Source organism: Myxocyprinus asiaticus, chromosome 1 (genome assembly GCF_019703515.2).
Source record: "Myxocyprinus asiaticus isolate MX2 ecotype Aquarium Trade chromosome 1, UBuf_Myxa_2, whole genome shotgun sequence".
Taxonomy (NCBI): domain Eukaryota; kingdom Metazoa; phylum Chordata; class Actinopteri; order Cypriniformes; family Catostomidae; genus Myxocyprinus; species Myxocyprinus asiaticus.
The window spans coordinates 11,617,980-11,640,793 of NC_059344.1; the positions used below are offsets into that span (position 1 = coordinate 11,617,980).

Here is a 22,814-nt window from a genome sequence, read left to right on the forward strand (position 1 = left end):
ATCGTATCATGATGAAACTGGTGATTTGCACCCCTATGAAACAGCTCATCACTTAATGGATTGACTGCCTGTCCGCTAATCTTCAACGTGCTTTACACTAAACAATCCTTTTGGAGTGAACTATGTGTGGAGTTTAATATGAAAATGTTTTTGTTGTATAAGAGAAGACACTTTTGTGACATGTAGGTGTCAGTTTACTGCTCTCCTCATTCATTTGTATGGTATCCGCAAATGCTGACTTACTGTCACGACACACTAGTTGACCGTTACACTCTCTCCTACTTGGAGGTTGTTATCTCAGTATAGAATATCTCTGGGTTCTCTTGGTTTATGAAAGCAAAGTGCTACAGGTGCACCCATTTGCGCAATTTTAAACATTTGATGCCGCTTAAAGTTAATATACAAATCTAAAATGTATATTTGCATTATTTCACCATTAATCATGTTAGAATATTTCCATTTGAAAGAGTCTGCAACTAGCAGACTCTCTGCTCTTAACCTCCCTAAAATTTAGCAGTTCTTAACAGTTCTTATCACCCTCCCCTAAAAGCACTAACCCTGCTACATTTGACTCTAATCCAAGCTCTTCTGTTTCTAATCACACCCCTTAACAAGTCACCTTAACACCACTCCACCTCAGCTAACTCTTAACCCTACCTCCTCCACCTCTAATACCAACAAAAAAAAGTCCCCGTCCTCCCTAAAAGATCTCAAAACCCACTTCCACTGCCTCTGCCTGTGGGAAAAGTCCGGCCTTGGCTCAGCAGGAAGCGCAGGATTTACTGTTAAGCATTTAATGGTCCTTACATCCATAAATCACACTTGTCCATACCACCCAAAATAAAAAGCAGAGTGGGGGCTTGAGAGGCACAAGATATATGCCCTCTTATTACTATATAATGTACTCTATTTTACCCATACATTTTATTGTATCTTATTTATAGACTAGTATCTTCCTACTTCATTCAGTCAACATGAAACAGGTGGTTGAACAAGAGGATTTTAAAAAGTAAGAAGTATTGGTGACGTCAGGCGTAGCATTACATTTTGATGAAATATTAGAAAGAAATTACTGTCATTGGAATAATGTGCACTGATAAATAGGCATAAAAATACCAGGAACACGAATGTCCTGTGAATAGGTTTGAGGAGCACAGTTTTCTCTCCTGTGTTGATGTATTTTCTTACTGAAATATGGAGTTGAGGCGTGACATATCAAAGGGCTTGTGCTACTTGTTATCACTTGTCAGAGGCAGGTGGTATTAGGCGGAGGGACATTTTCGTTCTTAAGAGCATTTGATTGGTCAAAATGAGCGAGTGCAGTGTGAGTCATCAGTACTTTTTGCTCGTTTTCCTGGAAGAGAGATAGAGAGAGAAAAATGTAAATGCCTACAGTATATCTGCTGAAATTAAATGTTGTCATTGTTTTTAGAGTACAATAACATTGGGGCAGAACAGTCTGAAGCGGCATTCCGGCCCCTCCAGTTTCACAAAAAAATAATAATAATAATAATTTTGCCGGTTTGTTTGTCCCTTCATTCTGTTTCAGGTTTTTTATGCATTCCGTCTCAATTTACCAAGGGAGCTTGCTCGAAAACACCTTTAAAGTTCTTTTAATTTCATTACATAAACATTATGCTTCCATCTATTCTGTGTCGGAAACCTGGTCCACTATGTTCACCTAGTGCAACACTGTTTTAAAGAGGTGCGGCACAAATGCGCTCCGCTTGCCATTTCTGTTGCAGTTTGAACACAAATTCATATGCAACCAGTGCTCCAAGTGGGAAGAATTCCGTGCTGGTTCTCCCCCTCGCCATCCGACCATCACACGGATCAAAACCAAATGTTTTGGCTGATATGCAGTAGCAGTTTTTCTTGCTTCATTCAGTTTGTATATGCGAGCAGGTTTTAAACCAGGACTGTTCGTGACAAATCACGGGACTTTGTGCTATTTAAATAGGTTATATAGATTAAATAGGTTATAGCCTATTTATCCGTATATCTGTGTACTTCATTTTTGGTTGATCATCTACAGATTTTTTTCCTCTAGCAAATACATGGGTTGCAGAAGTCAGAGTCCACTAACGAAAATGCTTCTTTACAAATGCTCCTTCACTCTTTTATAATTTGTATTTATTTACATTTAATTCAAAGAAAAGGGTTCAGGTTCCCCCACCTCTGAAATCCCATTTTAATGACTTCAAATCTAACAGACATGAACTAAATGCCACAAAACTTTGATTTTGATTTCATGGGGTCTTAAAGAAAGTGAATTTCATATTACTCTCCACAGCATTGGCCTGATCTGCAATTTATCACTGTGGGTTTCTTGTATTTTTTTCTTCCATTTCATGTTTTGTCATCTTGGTTTTCTCCTTGGTTTCTGAAGCCTAGCTTAGCATGCAATGTCTACTCTTAGCTACCTGTCCTCATAACAACAACATATGCGATATGTGCACTCAATTGCAAGTCCATTTGGCAAGAAAGCATCTGCTAAGAGCATAAATGTAAATGTAAATCATCAAACCTCAACAGGATCAGCTGGGCACTAAAAATACAGAACACAAAAGTGAATCTTCGTGTTTGCATCATGACACAAGGCCCTGAGTCAGGAGCAGGACTTATTTTATTTAATAATATAATATACATGATTCCCCATCAATCTTAATAGTCACGATCCTCTCCTCCAATATCTAAATATATTTTGATTATTAAATGTAGAAGCTTTTTATTAGATAGCAGAAGCTAACAAACACTGAGGTGAATTGTTGCTGGATATCAGCCATATGCAAACCCAAAAGTCACTTGATGTGTTTCAGTGCGGAGATTTAAATACTTACTGAGAATAGCAAATAGCAAAGGTGGAAAAGCACACAGCTTACACTATTTACAAAGCAAGCCTCATTCAGGAAGTGCCTCACTGCTGGGTAAGCATTCCACATGACTGAAATAATAAGTGTGGCGGTGCATATGAGCATACTACAGGTCAACTTCATATGCAGAGCACTTTAGCGTCAGATGTTTTCATAAGAAGATAAATATAAATATCGAATTCCTGTTATGTAGAACTTTTAGAACTTAATCACTTTAAAAAAAGAAAAGAAATGAAAGGGTATACCAGACTTAAACTTTATTATTACTTTTTACAAAATGAAGAAAAATACATATGTTTAGATAAAACTGTCAGACTTTTTTTACCGATTAATCTGTGCCGATAGTTGCTTTTTGGAACTATCGGTTAACGGCAAAAACCTATGCCAACAGTTGCAATTGTTTTTTTTTTAATTATTATTATTGTGTTTCCAACTGCATATCTTGTGAATAATAATAAAAAATTTTACATTTTCAAAATAAGAGTCAATTGAGGGTTTCGGGCTTGTTTATTGTTAAAAATCCCTCATTATGCACCAAATCCTTATTTTTTTCTGGTTGTTTTGGGGATTTTAGTTGCACAATGAACTGCATCAGGGATTTTATTCATTTTGGGATCTTGTAGCACCTATATCCATGCCCATCATTGTAAGTAAAGATTAAGATTTTTTTTTTTCATACTATAAATCAATTTTTAAGACTTTCGGCCGATTAATCGGTTATCAGCCTTTTCCACCACCTTAGTTATTGGTATCAGTAAATCACTATCGGTCTACCTCTAATATAGGCATAATGCACAGAATAACTGACAAGCAGAAAGTGCCTAAATGTCTTCTTATTCATTTTTTTTAATGTGATATATTTGATGTTTCATTGCACCTATTTCAGTGATATCTGTCAGGCAAGAGGCACGTTTACTGTGTGTCTTTTCGTTAAAAAAAATCTTACAGCACCTTTAATTCACCTGATGATGTGAGTTTATATTTTATTCCACATATTACAACAAATTGGATGGGGAATTAAAAGTACTGCATAGTAGGAATAACCCAAATGGTAAATGTAACTGTGTGCTGTTCACCAGAGTAGACTGTGCTGCTCAGTGTGTTATGTGTGCATATAAATGGGGAAAAGTTGGTCCTAAATCAGTTCTCATATCTTTATGCTGAAAAGAATCAGGTGGCAGCAGTCAAACATTTCAGCAGACGCAATATCACAGTCCTTTCAGCAGATAAAGATTTGTGAAATGGTGCAAAACATAAAACCTTAGCCACAATGACTGGCTGAGTTTACAAAGGCTTAAATTTAAAATGATGACGTCAGAAGACTTTTGGTCTTATACCCTTAAGGCCTGTAAAATAAATAAAGCACAATGCCACCCTCTCTATCAAAAGCTGCAATATTCCTGCTTGACTAGACCCATTAATAGTTCCGTGAAATATGTGCCAAGAGCCTATTTGCTTGTCAAAGAGAAAGAGGGTCTCATCCAAATGATTAGCAGTGCAGCGGGTGCAAAAAGGAGTGTGTTTGTTTACAGCTTGCCTGAGTGAATGGCCACAGAGTAACAGTGTATGAATGAGCCTTTTAGTTTAACCAGAGATTGAGAGAATTATATAGATATAGATAAGAGCTCTTTTTATCTTTAGTTTACCTGATTTTGCACCATATAAAGTCAACCTAAAATCAAATTTGCTCCTTTTTGTTTTATTAAAGGGTTCTGTTACCCAAACATGAACATTCTGTCATTATTTACTCACAATCATGTTGTTCCAAACCAGTATGACTTTCGTCTGTGGGACACAAGAGATTTTTTGAAGAATATTCTTTATCCATACAATGAAAGTGAATTACATGAACATTGTGTTAACATTCTGCTTAACATCTATTTTGTGTTACATGAAGAAGAAATCATGATACAGGTTTGGAAAGACATTAGAATAAGTAAATTACATGATTTTATTTTTGAGTGAATTATCCCTTTAATGCATGTTCCTGGTTGTTTGCACCAATTGGTTGTAAAAAAAAAAAAAACTTTCTATAACTTTCTAATCCCTCTTACTTTTCAACCCCATCCCTCCAACCACCTCCATTCTGATATGTAACGGCCATTTTCCACGATCAAAATCCAAATCCATATTTCACGATCCAAAGTTTTCAACTTTTCTAGGTTGGTGAACTTTTGAATGAAAATGTGTTACAGTACTTTGCATTCTTTGCAAATCAGTGCTACTTTATGCCTCTATGCAACAATACCTGCTGCTAACTAAATGTGGGTAAAGTCACAAATCAGCATGGGGGATTCACTGATTTATTTCAGAATGATTGCACTACACTCGGGGGTAAGACTGTCTTAGAGTAACATGTTTATGTGTTGCTTTGATTTAAGGCTTTATCTGTAAAACTGTCATTAAAACAGACCTGTATTTTTGGCTCTGGGTGGGTATATAAATCAGGAAGAGAAAAACGTTAGTGGTGTATGCAAGTTGCTAAGCAGGTGCTAAGGTGTTCTGTTTGGTTTTAAGGACATTGTTGTTATGGTGTTCTGGGTGGTTGTTAGGTAGTTGTTTTCTGGCAAAAGTCAAAAGAGCCCACCCCAAGTCTCTATGGCATTCTGTTCCCTTTGGTTCAGGTCCCCTCTTCCAATGTAAGTCTGATTAATTATTTATTTATCTGTCTAATCATCTGCCAGGTGAAAATTGTTAGTCAGATCACGATTTGAGGTATCATTAATATATGTAGCAAAAAATAAATAAATAAATAAAAAAGTGCAGGATGAGTTTTGTACAGAAGTTAGGGTTAGGGGTTTGTTCCAATTTTAGGGTTATTGTTATCATTATTGGTTTGTTCACAAAGTTCTAAGTTTGAGCAATAGTAATGCAGCTGACCACTACCAACTACACAAGATGCTTTAGTTATGACCCATGATGTATCTGCTGGTACATTAAACAGGCTGTGAAATGCTGAGGTTCCGACAAGAAAAAAAACATACGTTTTTTCAACCTGTTACAAAACAACAGTTAATTCCAGGCCTCTAATCTGATTGGTCATGATTGGCATTCCAAAAGTACTGATATTCACTATAAATGCACTGGGACACTTCACTGTTTCTGTCACACTTGGTGGAGTTCCAGCAGTCGCCACTAGATGACTCTTTACGTGCTGGTTCTCCTATGTTCCCTGCAATTAGTGGAGAACTCACCTGCAAACCATTGCTGAAGATTGGTTTGACAATTTAAACAGCGCTCATCCTGAGTTCTGTGCTCAGTCATGAGTTTTGTCTCCAAGCTTGCGTCAGTTTGGATTATGTTCTTGTGGCTTACCTATTGGATTGTCTAATACTTTGAACTTTGCTTGCTTTGGACACTCAGACTTTGGGATCTTAATATGAACTGTTTCTCATGACTTCCTAACTCAAGTCTATGCTGGATTATAAACTGACTGATATTTACCAGTGCACCCATCTTGTGAAAGCCTATTTCACTTATTGTCATCTGGATGCTATTCATGTGTTGTCACATTATCTTGAAAGATTTGTTCAATGAACTAACTTCTATTTGACATCTTGCACTTGTGCTCAGTCCACACTCATGACAGTTTGTATCACTCTGCTTGTCTGTGTTCACGGCCTGACAGAGAGTCTGTCACTCTCAGTGTTGCTTGCCAACATGCAAATATTTGAACTATTTTTGTTAGCAGAGCAAAAATGTAAAAAAAAAAAAATCCTGACCATAATGTGTTAATATAAGTCACACTACACTTCTCGCTCGAACCACTCCCATGGAAGACCGGAAACCCAGCTCATGTGAAGAAATTCCACATTCTGCTGCAGATTGAAGTTCAAGTTTGGTGAACTCTGACCTCTGGATTTGTATGACGAAAAGACATGGGACTGATAGAAGCACCACAAACTGACCTCTTGGTTCAATTCAAAGCATACCTATTTCAAACATGCATGTTTTTGTTACTGCTTCAGTAAAGTGAGCAGAGGGTATATTTTAACCTTTTGAAAATAAGATTTGTTATTTATGATTTATCCTTTAAATCTAGAACCCCTTTCTGACATCCTTTCTGTTGTGTTGTCTGAAATAATTTCATTCAAAGTCTATTATGACCTGCCCCACTGATATGAACTTATTGTTTGCAGAACTGTTCTATGAAAGCAATATCGCACTTGCAATTGTGCCGTTTGTACTGAATATCAGTGGTCCAACCGAAAGCAATGACATATACATGTATATACAGTACTTTGCAAAATTTTTAGGGTCTTGGGAAAAAATTTGAATAGTGAGGATGTCCTCAAAAATAATGCCTGGACACAGTTTTCTTGGTTGGTGGCAGATAGGTTGTTCCAAGCTTCTTGGAGACTTTGCCACAGTTCTTCTATTTAGGCTTGGTTGCTTCTGTCTCTTAATGTAAACCCAGACTGACTCGATGTTGAGATCTGGGCTCTGTGGGGGCCATACCATTTGTTGTTGGGCTCCTTGTTCTTCTATTCAATTCTATTTGCAAAGGGAGAGTTGAAATCTGAAATTGATATTTCCTACTGATAAACTAAAAGCAGAATAACGGTTACAAAATAACCATTTTTAGACTAATGTTGTATGAAAAATATAATGTGCCTAACACTTTTGCACAGTATACAGTATATCTATCCATCTTCTATAGCCACTTGTCCTATGTAGGATCGCAGGTAGTGATGGAGCCGATCCCAGCTGTCTCGGGCCAAAGGCAGGGAAACACCCAGGACAGGTGGCCAGTCCATCACTGGGCAACACACACACACATACAAATTCACACTCTCACTCACACCTATGGGCAATTTAGAGTCTCCAATTAACTTAACCTGCATGTCTTTTGGACTGTGGGGGAAACTGGAGGAAACCCATGCGAATACAGGAAGAACATGCAAACTCCACACAGAAAGACCCAGTTGAGCTGGAACTCGAACCCAGGACCTGTGAGGTGACAGTGCTTCCCACTGAGCCATGGTGCCACCCTTTATTCAGTATATACAGTATATATAGCCCTGCAGTGCAGAATATAACATATATACTGTGTGTAATATATATATATATATATATATATATACACACAGTATGTGTATGGAGAAGTTCACTGGACTTATATATACGACTTTTCATGTGATCGGGTTGGATGTTACAGACATTGAAGCTGATTTTCTGTAAAGCTGCTTTGGAACAATGTGTATTTTGAAAAGCACAAATAAAAAACTATATAAATAAAAATGATTTGACTTGATTTGGCCTTTATGTTGCAATGTTTTTTTCTACTTTGGCAACTAAATTTGAGCAATCTAAATTTTCTCTCTTTACACTGTCAAACGTAAGTGACAGCCAATGTTTTAGTATTTTACCAATCAGAAATTAGCATAAATAATTCTGATTCAAAGTAATGGCCAGCATCATCCAGTCATGTTAAAATAAAAATAAATAAAATAAAAAAACATCATATTCAGCCTGAAACTGAACTTTTGGTCAGATGTTAGCTGCATAGAAATGCTATAGGATGCTCTCTTGCTCCCTGTTTAATGACTTTACCTTCAGTGTGCTGTCTGCCTGCACTGGTCTAGGAACAGTTCTAAAAGCACTTTATTTTCATCATAACTCTAAAAATGTTTCAAAATGGCATATCGGATTAATCTAGAGACTTTGGTTTCTTACCAGATGTAGTTTTGTTGGCATTTCTCCCAAAGACAAACTCTGCTGATATCGGCGCCATGTTTTTTTGTCACATGACTCCATGCATTAAAAGTTTAACCCTTTACTGACAGCCCAGAGTGTCCTGAACTGAGATCAGTCAGTTTCAATGAAATTCAACTATGCATAGCGTATAGCGAAGAGAAAACACAATGTCCACGAAGAAATACGTTGGGTCGCACAGGATAGACATGTTCTACCAAGTTATTTTATGTAAACGTTTTTTTTTTTTTTAATTGTGCTATCTTCCTTTATCCTACAATAAATGCCACTCATTTTGTTATATTAACAAACAACCCATTCACACATTTTTAAGTGGGCTTAAGTGCCAAAAATACCCTTCTTGTTCATCCTTGATGAACAACTACAGACATACGAGTGACTTGAAACTCACACAACCCATTTCTGTGGCTTACAGCGATGAAGCGGTGTGGAGCCAGTTTCTTTGTCTCTGCTTTAAGTGTCAGCTGTTCAAATGAACTGGAGCTCAGCTACAGTGTCTCCGGACCCGTAATACACCAACACTGACAGAGCAAAGCTTTCATTGCACTGCCTCTGACACCTCCACAAAAGACTTCACACCATAACCAACACAACAGATTCACTCACACACTTATAAACAAACACATGCAATGAAAATATCAGAGTCTTTCCTCACATGCACTAAGCATCATCTATTAAGTGCTAAGCAGCAATGACAAAAAAGATAGAGCTGTTGTTCTTTTGACTGTTCATCTCCATTGATAAATAACTCATCACTGGCTGTTCCAAAACCTAGTGAGCTGCCTCCCTAAACTACATTTTAAAGAACCATAGGCCTACTAATGATGCAAAGGCTGTTCCACAAGTTAGGCAGCATAATTATGCCACCTCCTAAAACATATTTTTATGGCAGTATCGCATGTATCCTTTGTAACAAGACAAATATAAATTACAAACATGTTTATAATTCCTTAAATTCAGAAAAATATCCATCAAAAGTTTAATCAAAGTAAAATGTGTATAACTGTAAAATATTTCACCCAATATTTTCTTTTGTGTATTTTTTTACACAACATTTTTATATTGCTTATTAGAGTATTGAGCCATTAGCTTAGCAACATGCTAATTAAAAAAGTTAGTTAAATCTTTTTTGGGTCCCCTGTATGTGTGATATTTGCATGCACAAACTTGCTACCTATGTCGAGTGTTCCAAATCAGTAACGTATGAGGTTCATGCATCTTGAATGGGTCAATGGGATTGAGAGATATCGTAGGTCAGACTCAAATCTATGTCACCTACATGAGCACTACAGCTGAACAATGAGCAAATGCACTAACTGCTATGTCACGAATCTGACTTATTGTTACATCTTTGATTTGATTAAAAGATGCATTCATGTGGTAGATGGAGCTTCGAATCCAGACTGCATCTTGTCCCTACCCCAATTACTTCCATGTCATTTCCTCTCTTTTCTCTACAGTCAATATACTCTGGTGAAAACCAACCCCAAAAATAATTTAAAAACTTTACAACGTGATAGAAAGTGCATATTGGCATGTATTTCATGTCTGTTTAAGGCAGGGAAAACAATAGGCTCATTTGTTAGTCCGCCTACAAGTGTGATCCTTCACTCTAGTGTTTCTGAATCTGTAAATTCAGGGGAAAAAAAGTGAAAAATGGAAAAAGTGAACACAGCCTAAACTGAGGAGATTGTGACATTGAAAAAAAGGGCACAAGTGGCTTCAATTGAGCAATTGAGAATATCAATATCCTTGAAAACAAAATACAATAAAAAGCAATCAGGCATGAGGTTAATGCAACATCTGCTTGTCATAATCTTTGGTATAAGCCAAGCAAGAATGACTATTTCAAAATCCACTCTCATTTGTAATTGTTGACTATGTACTCAGTTAACCTCTGAGTTTCTCTTTATTTTGCGTTTAGAAAAAAAAAATCCTTGTAGCATATCGGAGAAGAACTAAGTGCTTTCTCTCCCTGCAGAATAACGTCAACCGTAGAAAGGTTGCTCAGTTGAGTTAGTGAAGTGCTGTGAGAAGTGAGAAGTGTTAAGTGCTGATTCATCCAAACAAGTGAACTCAAGTCAAACATAGGGGTGAAATGCTAAATACAGTCATCTCAAAGGGAATCCGCGCGATGGACTTCCAGTGGCGAAGAATTCCCCCTCGTGGATTTCGCGTGGAGGCTATCAAAATAGCCTAGAGTTTGATTGGAAGCACAGCCTTTGACATCATCATCAAAAGATATGGGAAGGGTTTTCTCCTCCCTTTTAAAAGTTAACAAGCATATTAACTTTGCTATCCTAACTATGCATTATTATATGGTTAGCACTGGGGGGTGTTTTCCCCCACTGTCCACAACCCTATCAGAATAGACCTGCAACACATTTTGGGTTGCGACCCACCAGTTAAGAACCACTGGTGTATCTCCCAATGCACCAACACAATGTATTATATTACAGTCTGCAATGTTATTTTACCTGTATTTTGAGGGGAAAAAATCAGTTGGAAATACCACAAAAAACAAAACAAAACAAAACTAAAAAAAGACTAAAACTTTGTCCCTCTATATCAAAACATTTGTTTTAGTGAAGTCTGGTTTAGTATCTTTATTCATTATCCCATATGTCCTAAATCTTGCTCTTTGTCTGTGCTACCTTCTGTTTGTTTTGGTTTTGTTTATATAATTATTTTGTTTTTCTGTTCATCTTGGTGGTTGTGTCTATCATTGTTGAATATTCTCTGTCTTGTGATGTATATTTGCAATAATAATAAAAAAAAACACTGGTGAAAAGTATGTTTCTGGCTTAAGACCGGACACTGAAAAAGCACTAAAAGAAAAAGCGCACGGTAATACCTTGACTGAACAGAGACCTTGTGAGCACAGATTTAATCAGATTCATGCTTGGTTCCTTCAGTTGTCTACATCAAGACCATGAATTACATTATCAGGCAGAACAAAATCAAGTAAGTCGGCAGGAAAAATCCCAGATCTAACACAACTTGACACTGTACAATCCTTTAAATAGGAAGAGGCACCGTCAAGATGTGAAGACTGAGTCTCTATATGTGTGTGTGTCTAACAGGAGGCCAACCAGAGGACTGTTCTGCCAAAAAGAGGTTAAAGAGCAGCACCGCTCTCTAATAGAAAAAGCAGGAAAATTGGAGATGTGGGAAAAACGTAGTGAAAACACCTGTTTGACTCCACTTTACTTTTAGTGCTGAAACTCACGGCTTCTTAAGGAGTCCCAGTGGTGTCTCCCATGCGCGCGTAAATCAAGCCAAAGTGTTTAGCCCAAAGAACAAATATTATTCTGAGAGATTACTGCAAAGAACTTTAATGGACACTCTGGATAAATGCACATCAAATTTCAATTTGGACTAAAGCAGTAGCCTGTTCTGTCCAAGATGGATGGTTAGAATCACCAGTTTAAGTAAGCAAAATGGAAATGATAAATTGTGATGGTCAGGTACGTGATGAAAAATGGGGTAAAGAGTAGGTGTGCACCAATCAATCGGCCAACCTTCGTCTTAAGTCTGTGAACGGCAATTGGCCGATCATGCCTAGAATTAGGGCTGATCTTTTTTGCAGCATGCAGAGAATCACACACTGTTACTCTAATGAATGAGCGCTTTCTCAGACCTTGACGCATGACAGTGTGGCCTCTGGAAGGTGAATTGTTGGCAGTTCTATGTATTCATGAATTTAAACTTTCAGACATGCTGTTATTCAGATGAATATTCAGGTTTGTTTTTCAAAATGTGCAAGAATTACATGTGTATGAATATTAAGTTGCCCATTTTCTAGAGTCATTACGGTAGTAATTCTGACTCGCTGCACTGTGAGCACGGAGAGGATAAAGAGACTGCAAATGGGTATAAAAACGAATTAAACAACAAATAAACTTGCTCATAAAATCTGAGTATATGTGATGTAACGCGAATCGTGACAATCAGACGTTGTGTTGAGCGAAAGAGACTGTTTGAGCCATCATGACACATTCAGCTTCACACCCTTCAATATGCTTACTCAAGGTGTCAATCAAACATGCGCGCTCTCCAGGTGCTCTCAGTATCTCATCAGTAACTCATCTAAGTGCTATTCTTTGAGGATCCCAATTTTAATCAGATTAATGTTGATCACATTACCACTAATCACAGCAATTACATTTTAACCATAACGGCACCGCATCTTCACGGTTAATTAGTGATTTATCTTACAGCAGAACGCCAAAGACAGTAAACAAATCATAGATATTAATGATTTCTCACTGAAGCAGTTTTAGAGCTTGTAATGGATGTATTTTTCTTATTTTTGAATGTATCTCTTCTGTGTGATGCTCTCATGGTTTTTACTGCTTACCAGTATGTCACAATGTGTCACGATCAGAGGGAATGATGAGGCTCAGGACCCAAACGCAGAGTTAAAATAAATGAATTTATTAATACAAACAAAAAGGTCAAAAATCTAACCAAAACTCCCACAAGGGGGAAAACAAACATAAACAACCCCATAGGGTAAAATGAATAAACCAGGGCTGGGACAAAAGGCAGCAGGGAACAGGACTGACCGGACCAGGTTGGGAATAACAGAATCAAAATGAGACAGGAAATAGACAGGCAAGACCAACTGGAATAAACAAGCACACAAGACTGGAAACAAGACGAACTGGCCCTGGACAGCAAACACGAGGAGACTAAAATAGGGTGAGAAATCAACAGGTTAACAAGACAGGGCAGGCGTGACTAATAAACTAATAATGGGCAAACAAGGAGGTGGGGTATGACGTAAGACAGAGAGACACGCGGCGATACAGAAACAAAACAAAACCATGTGCTCTCATAAGACAACAAAACACCCAAATAGCATGAGCGCACACCGCCAAGACAATAAGGCAATATACACTCAAGCCAAATGACAAACAAGATGAGAGAATGAGTAGCAACACCAAACAAATCGATGCCACGCACTCTCACGTGAGGCAAACGCCACGTGATGCATGCAACAGGAGACAAAAACAAGACAGGACACCTGTGCGAGAATTCGGCCACACACACACCCGACACCTCAGACCAAAGTGACTGAAGCTCAGCACAACACAAAGACAGCTCGTGACCTGGGCGCGCAGTGCAAAGTGAGCGCAACGCACGTCCGCGGTCATGAGAGACAGACACAGATTACTGACGTGAGTGCATGCCACCAAAATGACAAGCGCAATGCACTCACACCAATACAGGACAAGACATGAAACAAGACCGACCGAAAACACAAGACAGACATGGGACGATAATGCCACGGTCCTGTCAGACAAAAACACAGAGTGACAGGACCATGACACAATGACCTTTTGATATTGACAACAAAACTATTCATAACTGTTTCAAAACAAATAAATGTTAGCAATTCACAATTAATGTAATTTTAATGTAATTTTGATAACTTTATAAAAAGGTTCCATTCGTTGACATTAGTTAATGCATTAGGTATCATGAACAAACAATGAACAATATATTTTTACAGCCTTTGTTAATTATAATGTTAGTTAATAAAATTACAGTTGTTCATTGTTAGTTCATGTTAGTTCATAGTGCATTAACTAATGTTCATTAACAGAACTTTTGATTTTAAAAATGTAATAGTATATGTTGTAACTAGCATTAAGTTCATTAGTTCGTGTTTACTACAGTAATGTTGTTAAATAATGTTAACAAATGGAACCTTTTTGTAAAGTGTTACCATAATTTTATTGTGTGGGGCATAAACATATAACTGCACAATATAACTTGCAAAAGTGTGGCAAAGGGCACTTTTAACAAAATCGGTATGAGTATCCAGGGTTGGGAGGGTTACTTTTTAAATGTAATCCGTTCCAAATATAGATGAATTCGTAAAAATGTAATCAGTAACTTAATCCAGTTACCTCGATAAGGAAGTAATGTAATCAGATTACTTTTAGTTACTTTTTGTTTACCTCAAGATCACATATGTGAATAAAGTCAAGAGACTTTAATTATGCCTTCTGAATGCAAACAAACCATGTTTGAATAATGTTATGAGTGATGTACACTACCGGTCAAAAGTTTTGAAACACTTGACTGAAATGTTTCTCATGATCTTTAAAATCTTTTGATCTGAAGGCGTATGCTTAAATGTTTGAAATTAGTTTTGTAGACAAAAATATAATTGTGCCACCATATTAATTTATTTCATTATAAAACTAAAATGTAATAAAAAAATAAAAAGTTTTTGAAATTGATGACTTGGACCAAATAATAAAGAAAAGCTGCCAATAAGTGCCCAACATAGATGGGAACTCCTTCAATACTGTTTAAAAAGCATCCCAGAGTGATACCTCAAGAAGTTGGTTGAGAAAATGTCAAGAGTACATGTCTGCAAATTCTAGGCAAAGGGTGACTACTTTGAAGATGCTAAAATATAACACAGTTTTGTTTAGTCACAACATAATTCCCATAGTTCCATTTATGTTATTCCATAGTTTTGATGACTTTACTATTATTCTAAAATGTGAAAAAAATTATAATAAAGAATGAGTAAGTGTTTCAAAACTTTTGACCGGTAGTGTAGCTATTATTATATACAGTATAAGAAACAAACATGAAAAACAGGGACACTGCCTCCTTAACAGGAAAACATAATATTTTCAAATGTAGAACAACTCCGTATTTTTAACCAAATCAAATGATTTGTTACAGAAAATAGTTTATTTTCTCATGAAGCAAATACAGTTAGAACAGATGCACTGAATTATGTCTTGGTTAACATTAAACAAAATCTGACAGAATATACCTCAGATTCAAAAACACTACAAAGTTGAATTCTGCCATGTATTGCAGTTAGCATGTAGACTAATTGGCACTGACCATTAATTAACTTCCGACAGCAATAGGTAGATCATAGGCAATCATCATCATCATCATTATTATTAATGCAGTGCCTCCAGTGACTGTCCTCTGCTTGCTCATGATCCACAGTCAAACATCACCAGCTAACGTTTATGGGTGATTCTATGTTTATGTTTAAGGAGGATTAATTAAAAATAAAATAAAAAATCTATATATAAAAAACAAAATCTTGTTTTAATGAATAGATCAAAATTTTTAGTGTGTCTTGATTTACTTAATCCTACTTTATGAGTTTTCAAATGTTACATTTGCCAGAATTTCTCCCTCACCCATACTTTTGAACTTCTTAACGATACATTTATAATAAGTATCAACATCAGATAAATTATCCATTGCACTTTCCCCTAAGAACTTAATAACATTTTCAATTAATTTGGCATTCATGTGTAAAATTTAGATATTTTTCAACAAAGAAAAAAGAAATGCTGTCCCAATTACAGCTGTCATTACAACATGAGCGCATTTCAGAGAACAATTTTAGAGTTTCAACTGAAGTTAAGATGGAAATGAGAAGTCACACTAAAGTTTCGACAGCAGGTGTCCCGTGTACCGGAATACGGGCCATTCGCCGGGGGGAGTGGTCGTATCTCCGCTTCTATTCCTGCTCCTGCGAAAACGATCGAAAGACGGTCTTACGCTGAAATTAGGGAACACATATTACTAATTTTAGCTATCCTAGCTAACATGATTTTCATATGGGTCTTACCTTTAAATTATTCTTCAAATTAAGTATCAGGTCTTTGGAAAAACACATCATCTTCACAGCTGTAAGGTATAAATTGCACTGAACTGTAATGTTGTTTCCCTTTTCTCCACTGAAGTGACAAGAATGTTGGAATTTCCACAAAAATTATAATATTTCTCCAGTGGCCATTGTGATGAAATAGCCCTTTTAATGGTTTGACCTCGTTTGCCTCCAGAGCGCAGTTTTGATGTGAGACAGGTGTTATTTGCGCATACGACAGTAAGTGCCGCCAGATTCACATCAGTCACAAGAGAGAACCAGAAGAGATCTCGTGCGCACATCTGATCATATCTGTACCACTATAAAGCAAGCATATCATTTTATGTCAGAAGGATCTTTTGTTATTTTTGTCATAAATAAAAAGAATTTAATCCTGCTAGTAATCCCAATTTTTACCAAATGTAACTGTAATCTGAATATGTTGGGGTTTTATGTAACTGTAATGGATTACAGTTACTTCTTTTTGTATCCTGATTACATAACACCATTACAAGTATTCCGTTACTCCCCAATCCTGTCGGTATCGGGCGATCTTCGTGTTAAAAAAATCAGAGATCGTATCGGCCTCAAATTTCCTGATCGGTGCACCACTAGTAAAGAGGGAGCGCTGGTGCCGTCCAACAGCTTTCATGAGCTCGCACAAACTACAGAATAATGAATGACTTTAGACAAATAGTGTGTGAATGGAAAAGGTATTCGATGTGGCTAGTTGTAACCCTATCCCATAGAGCGCTGCTGCTACCAGCTCTCTCGTCCAACCTTCTAGCTCCATTCAGCCTCGGCAGAATCCCACAAAGGCAGGAATTTGTTTTCAGCTGTCATTATTCATGCAACAGTTGCTGTTACAAACACGCTTAAGGTTCAATGCTTACTCCCAAGGAACAAAATTCTGAGTGAAAGGTAATTAGTAAAAACAGAATAAATATTGTTGGTTTTAGATGAATGTTCATCAGATTTTGTTTCGGGATCATTTCTAATTGACGACCAAACAAAGATGATTAACATTGTGTCCCTAATACAACTGATGCACTGCAAAAAAAAATCTTTTTTTTACTGAGTATTTTTGTCTTGTTTTCTAGTAAAATATCTAAACATTCTTAAAACAAGATAAATTTACTTAAGATACAAAATGACATAAGTCTTTAAATCTGACAAAATTAGTAAAGTTTAAGAAAAAATATTTGCATTTGGCCACTTCAGGTGGCAGCTCTGCGGTGTGAATTGCGGTTGGCCCTGCGAGTGGCCCTACTGTAACGGATTAGCCTGCCCTCCAAATCCATGCCAGCTCTTCCATTAAGATCCACACCACCCTCTATATATAACTGCCCCCGTGTCCAGTTTCTTACAAAAAAAGAAGGCAACATTCAACTGTTCCGTCTGGACCTGCGATGTGCGTGACTATGAGCTGAAATGAGAGGCTGGAGGAGAGAATACTGATCAGAAAGATTTCGGCATGTCTGTTGCTGTGATGTTTGGCAATAGGTGCAGAAGCTTAAGCAGAATATTTGAGTTGATTTGTAAATACATCCCAAGTTGAACCGTGTGACTCAATCTTGCAACAGTTGCTGTTACAAACACGCTTATGGATCAATGCTTACTCCCAAGGAACAAAATTCTGAGTGAAAGGCAATTAGTAAAAACAGACAAAATATTGTTGGTTTTAGATGAATGTTCATCAAATTTTGTTTCGGGATCTTTTCTAATTGACGACCAAAGATGATTAACATTGTGTCCCTAATACAATTGATGCACAGCAAAAAATTTTACTGAGTATTTTTGTCTTGTTTTCTAGTAAAATATCTAAACATTCTTAAAACAAGATAAAAAAATGACAAATCTGAAAATCTGACAAAATTAGTAAAGTTTAAGCTTATGACAAGAAAAACTATTTGTCAATGGGGTTTTTTCTTGTTTTAAGGATTTTTAGATATTTTTACCAAAAAATAAATAAATGAGACAAAAATACTTAGTAAGAAAATGACTTTTTGCAGTGTTGTGTGCAATGCAAACACCTTTTATTAGGTGGATAATTTGTGACCTCTAAGTCACACATTTATAATACACATTAGTTTTTAGTTTTTTTATAATAATACACATACTGTATGAGTTTGTGATACAAACCAAATACAAAAAGCACAAACATATACAATTATGAGAATTATGAAAATCACAAGGAAAATCTAAATCTAGACTTAGACCGGGTCATGTCGTAGACATACTCAGGTTGTATGTGAGGGATAAAAAAGAATGTTTGACATATGTCATACCTGAAAAGTGGATGACGTTAGCATCAACATCAACGTGAAGATGATCCGGCATACAGGCAAAACCCAGAACTCCATCTTGAAAATCCTGTTCCAGACCTGCCTGCTGAATGATGTCAGTCAGATATCAGCCTGAAGAGAGCGACAGAAATTCACATTAATCGTGGATCATCATTCATACAAAAAAAGATGCTGCAGTATAATAATATATCATGTTAGATCTACCTCTGAGGTACACTGTTGATTCTGGGTTAAAAGTGCCAAGCAGTGGTATGATTTGCTGTTTAGTTAGGTATGAGGGTTTTGACAGTAAATTGCATGCAAATAAGAATCTTTTTCAGGTAACCCCCCTGCATGATGCAACAACACTAAGAATGCACTGTAATAGTTTTGGGGATAATTTAGGCAGCAGTGCATGTGAATATTAACAGCAGTGCATATTAACATGAAACTGTATTAGTATTCAAAGAAGAACTTGTACAGTATATTCATAGGTCAGATTAGTGCATGTAGGCTACTGTATGTGATGCTGCAAACAAAACAATAGGTGAGCCATCTGACAAAATGAACATATCTGTTATGCTTTAAACACACTGTCAGGGGATGCAAATCAATGTTGCTATACAAATGGCTCCTAATTAAATAATAATAAAAATAAAAAACACACACACCAATCAATTACTAGCCTCGTCTTATTCATAAACTGCCAATGCAAAGCTTAAAAAAGACATGCGTGCACATGATGAGCTCTTACCTTTAATGCAAAGTAAACTCACAGATTCACATTTTAATCCATTAAACGCGCGCGCCGCACCAGCAATCAATAAAAACCGTACCACTGCACCAGACCAGATTACATTCACTTGAACGCTGTCGCGTCGTTATGCAGCGCTCATTCAGATGGTATGGATGAATGAGGTGAGAATGGCTGTAGAATAACTTTGAGTTTATCCTCAATCCTGCGCGTCCTCCGGCTGCGTGCTGAACACTGAGCTGACAGAAGTTCAAGTGCAAAGCGCAGATGCTCCACTAGGCGTCTCCAAACGGAGCTATCTGCACTGCAAGCGTCCGATGCGTGTTCAGTGGACGGACGCTATCCATTGCATTACAGTTTTGTGTAAAATTGTATATAGTAGCCTATACTGTACATCAAGTATTTATGCATCGTGCGTTTGTTGCACTTCCTTTAAATCGTGCTGATAAATATAAATGTAATAAAAATCATTATTTAAGAGTAGGTGACCCCCAAAAAGTATTTGGACACTTAAGCCACACTAAAAAAAATTTTTATTAACAGCATTAGATAACAAAATATCAAACCAAGTGGCACAGGATACAAATATTACAAACTTTTAAAGCAAAACATTTCACATAAAGACGTTTTCAAGGTTTTAAATGATAAAACAATTAATAAACAGGTTCAAAATTTACATTTAAAAGCTATTTGGACACTTTCTGGTTGTCAAACCTTGTCCATTATTTAGTATATGTGATGAACTACACCTGTTGTTACTCTGCTGGGACACCTGTGTGAACCTGAGGGGAGCTGACTTCATACATTCACTAAAAATCACCTTGTGACCAGTTTGTTCAAAGTAATTGCAAAACTGGCTCAGGAAAGTGAAGTTTGAGCTGAGAAAATGCCTAATATCATTATTTGTCCGTCACTTTGATATTTTGTATTTCATATTATCTCATGCAATGACATTCATACATTTTGAAATGTGGCTTTTCTGTCCTAATACTATTTGGGGGCAATGTACTTGATTTGACAATATACTGTACATCTAAAAATATATATATAACTAATGTATAATTGTGTTCATGTTTTTGTAGATGAATTTACAAGCAAATCCACAAACTAATTACACACTTACACACTTGCATCTTGTTTGTTCATATAGCCTACTAATATATATATATATATATATATATATATATATATATATATATATATATATATATATATATATATATATACGTGTGTGTGTGTGTGTGTGTGTGAGAAAGAAAGAGAGTAAACACAGATTTATTATTAAAATGAATGGCAATAAGTGCCTTTTGACACCTACTACTGCATGCCTAGCTCAATTCCAATCAAAGCACACAATTTGAGTTTATACCTACATCTTCTGTTTCAACAGCAAATCTGTGTTCACTGAATAATATACTCTATGGATCAATTCCAGAGAGCAGCCCAGTGGTTCATGTGGGTTTTTATTATTCTATATGCTGTTGCGAGTGATCAAAGAGCACACTGAGGTACAGCTTATCTGTTTATTATGAAGTGTAGAGCAGAGTTTGGCAGCGAGAGGATTTGATATGCTTTCACCTGTTTTGGTTGAAGTCACAGTGAGCAAATGGCAAAGCTTTACATTCTTGTAAAGAGACAGTTAGAATTGGATCTCTGTGGTTCATTAATTATTCTTCCTCTAGATCTAGCAGCAAGACTTTTAGATCTGAAGAACTCACATTTAAATTAATTTTTTATTTTTATTTATATTTATTTTTTAAACTCTTTATTTAAAGCATTTAAAGCTGTTATGGCATCTGAAAGGGTGGTCATGCGAAAGATAAATGCCAAAATTAAAGGGTACATAGGTACAAATTAAATGCTGACATTCTGATCATTTCAAACCGCAAAGTACAATGAATAACATTCACCCAAAAGATAAAACTAAAGCGCAGTACTGTTCTTTATAACAGGTAAACAATTCTTGGAATAATTTTTAGTGAATTCATGGACGCTTATCGCCCTCTGCTGTTGAGAAGAAAAAAAAACTATTTTGATTCTTGTAACAATTTCCCCACCTAGCATGCAAATCCTCTATTACAAAACCAGCTGACATTCCAGAAGTTAATATTGTAAATTATGTACTGTATTTGACAGCAGCACACATCTGTCGCACCATTTGACATGATGTTTTAAAATGTGTGTTTTGTTTCAGATTACCTAACTTGACCATCCGCTAGGTGCCTGCATTGTGTGACACTTAGCCAGCAGCACGTTCTCTTCCAGTTTTACTATAAACGTTTTACTTTTTAATATTGTTTCTAATTGTTATCCGTTTGACAGTAGCCTATATTTATACTATCCCTGTGGATATCTCCTTTTTTATTGTCTCAACCTCTCCTCCATTAGCCACTTCTGAAAGACGGTCCAAAATCTATTCAGATGCACAACACCAAAAGCACAGGTAGGCACAGCACAGGTAGCCTACAACAGAAAAGATCAACATATAAAAAAATGTATACAAAAACTAAGGAATTAGAACGGTCCAGACGTTAGCTGTTTATTACAGTAAGTGGATTGAAGGGACATTATGAACCCTGAATGCTGGACATTGATGAAAACATTGACTCAAGTCTGCTGGCTACAATGAAACAGCAACAATGAAAATTATGTTTAAAGAGCACATTTATGTATGAAACACTTTGTACCTGAAATAAAAGACCCTGAAATAAAATGATCAACATTTCAAAATAATTAGCAGTCTCTTTGGCGATCATGATTTCAAGCTCGATTACACTTCCTATAGCGCCATCTTGCGCTCTGTATGCGTCAAGTGTAATCGAGCTTGAAATCAAGATCACCAAGAAAACTGCTGATGTCAAGGTTTATTGTGAAAAGGGAGTTATATTTTGGCCTGTTCTCACACAAAATTGATTAGATCGTTTCAGGAGACATGGATTAAACCATTGGAGTCTTATGGGTTACATTTATGCTGCCTTTATGTCCTTTTTGGAGCTTGAAAATTTGATCACCATTCACTTGTATTGTATGGACAAACAGACCTCATATCTCCATTAAAATATCTTCATTTGTGTTCTGTAGAAGAAAGAGAGTCATATGGTGAGTTTGGAATGGCATGCTACCCATACTACTGTCTGTCAATGGCACAAATAGTAGGAGTAGTATAGTAGTAGGCAAACTTGGTCATACACATCTGATTCTGGGATGGCATGAGGGTGAGTAAATGATGAGAGAATTTTCATTTTTTGGGTGAACTATTCTTTTAATACTTGTGATCAATAACAATCGTGACACTTTTCTTTGCAAGCACCATTTACTAGCACTGGTTGTGAAACATTCAGGCTGCGATCCAATCTGCATACTTCATACTATATGTACTTCACTATGGGAAAGTACATTCTTTTTGTATGTAGTGAGGCAGTATGTCAGTATTGTCATAAAGTTATATCTTGATACCACAGACTCCATTGTCGTTTATTGTTTTTGTTTGCATGAGTAGCTTCATTAATTATTAATTTTTGGTTCATAAATTCAAAAACTTT

At 36.5% G+C, this 22,814-nt stretch overlaps 1 protein-coding gene across 1 annotated transcript in view; it reads right to left on the reverse strand.

Annotated features, from left to right (window-relative positions):
• LOC127422472 (ADAMTS-like protein 3) overlaps positions 1 to 19,476 on the reverse strand; it is a 309,781-nt gene extending 290,305 nt beyond the window's left edge. Inside the window, exons 1-2 of the mRNA XM_051666043.1 lie at positions 19,273 to 19,476; positions 18,522 to 18,650 (exon numbers count right to left, since the gene is read on the reverse strand). Coding sequence (XP_051522003.1) covers positions 18,522 to 18,596 — 75 coding nt within the window. The 5' untranslated portion in view covers positions 18,597 to 18,650; positions 19,273 to 19,476. The remainder of the gene's footprint in view (positions 1 to 18,521; positions 18,651 to 19,272) is intronic.
• Between the last annotated feature and the right edge of the window lie 3,338 nt (positions 19,477 to 22,814).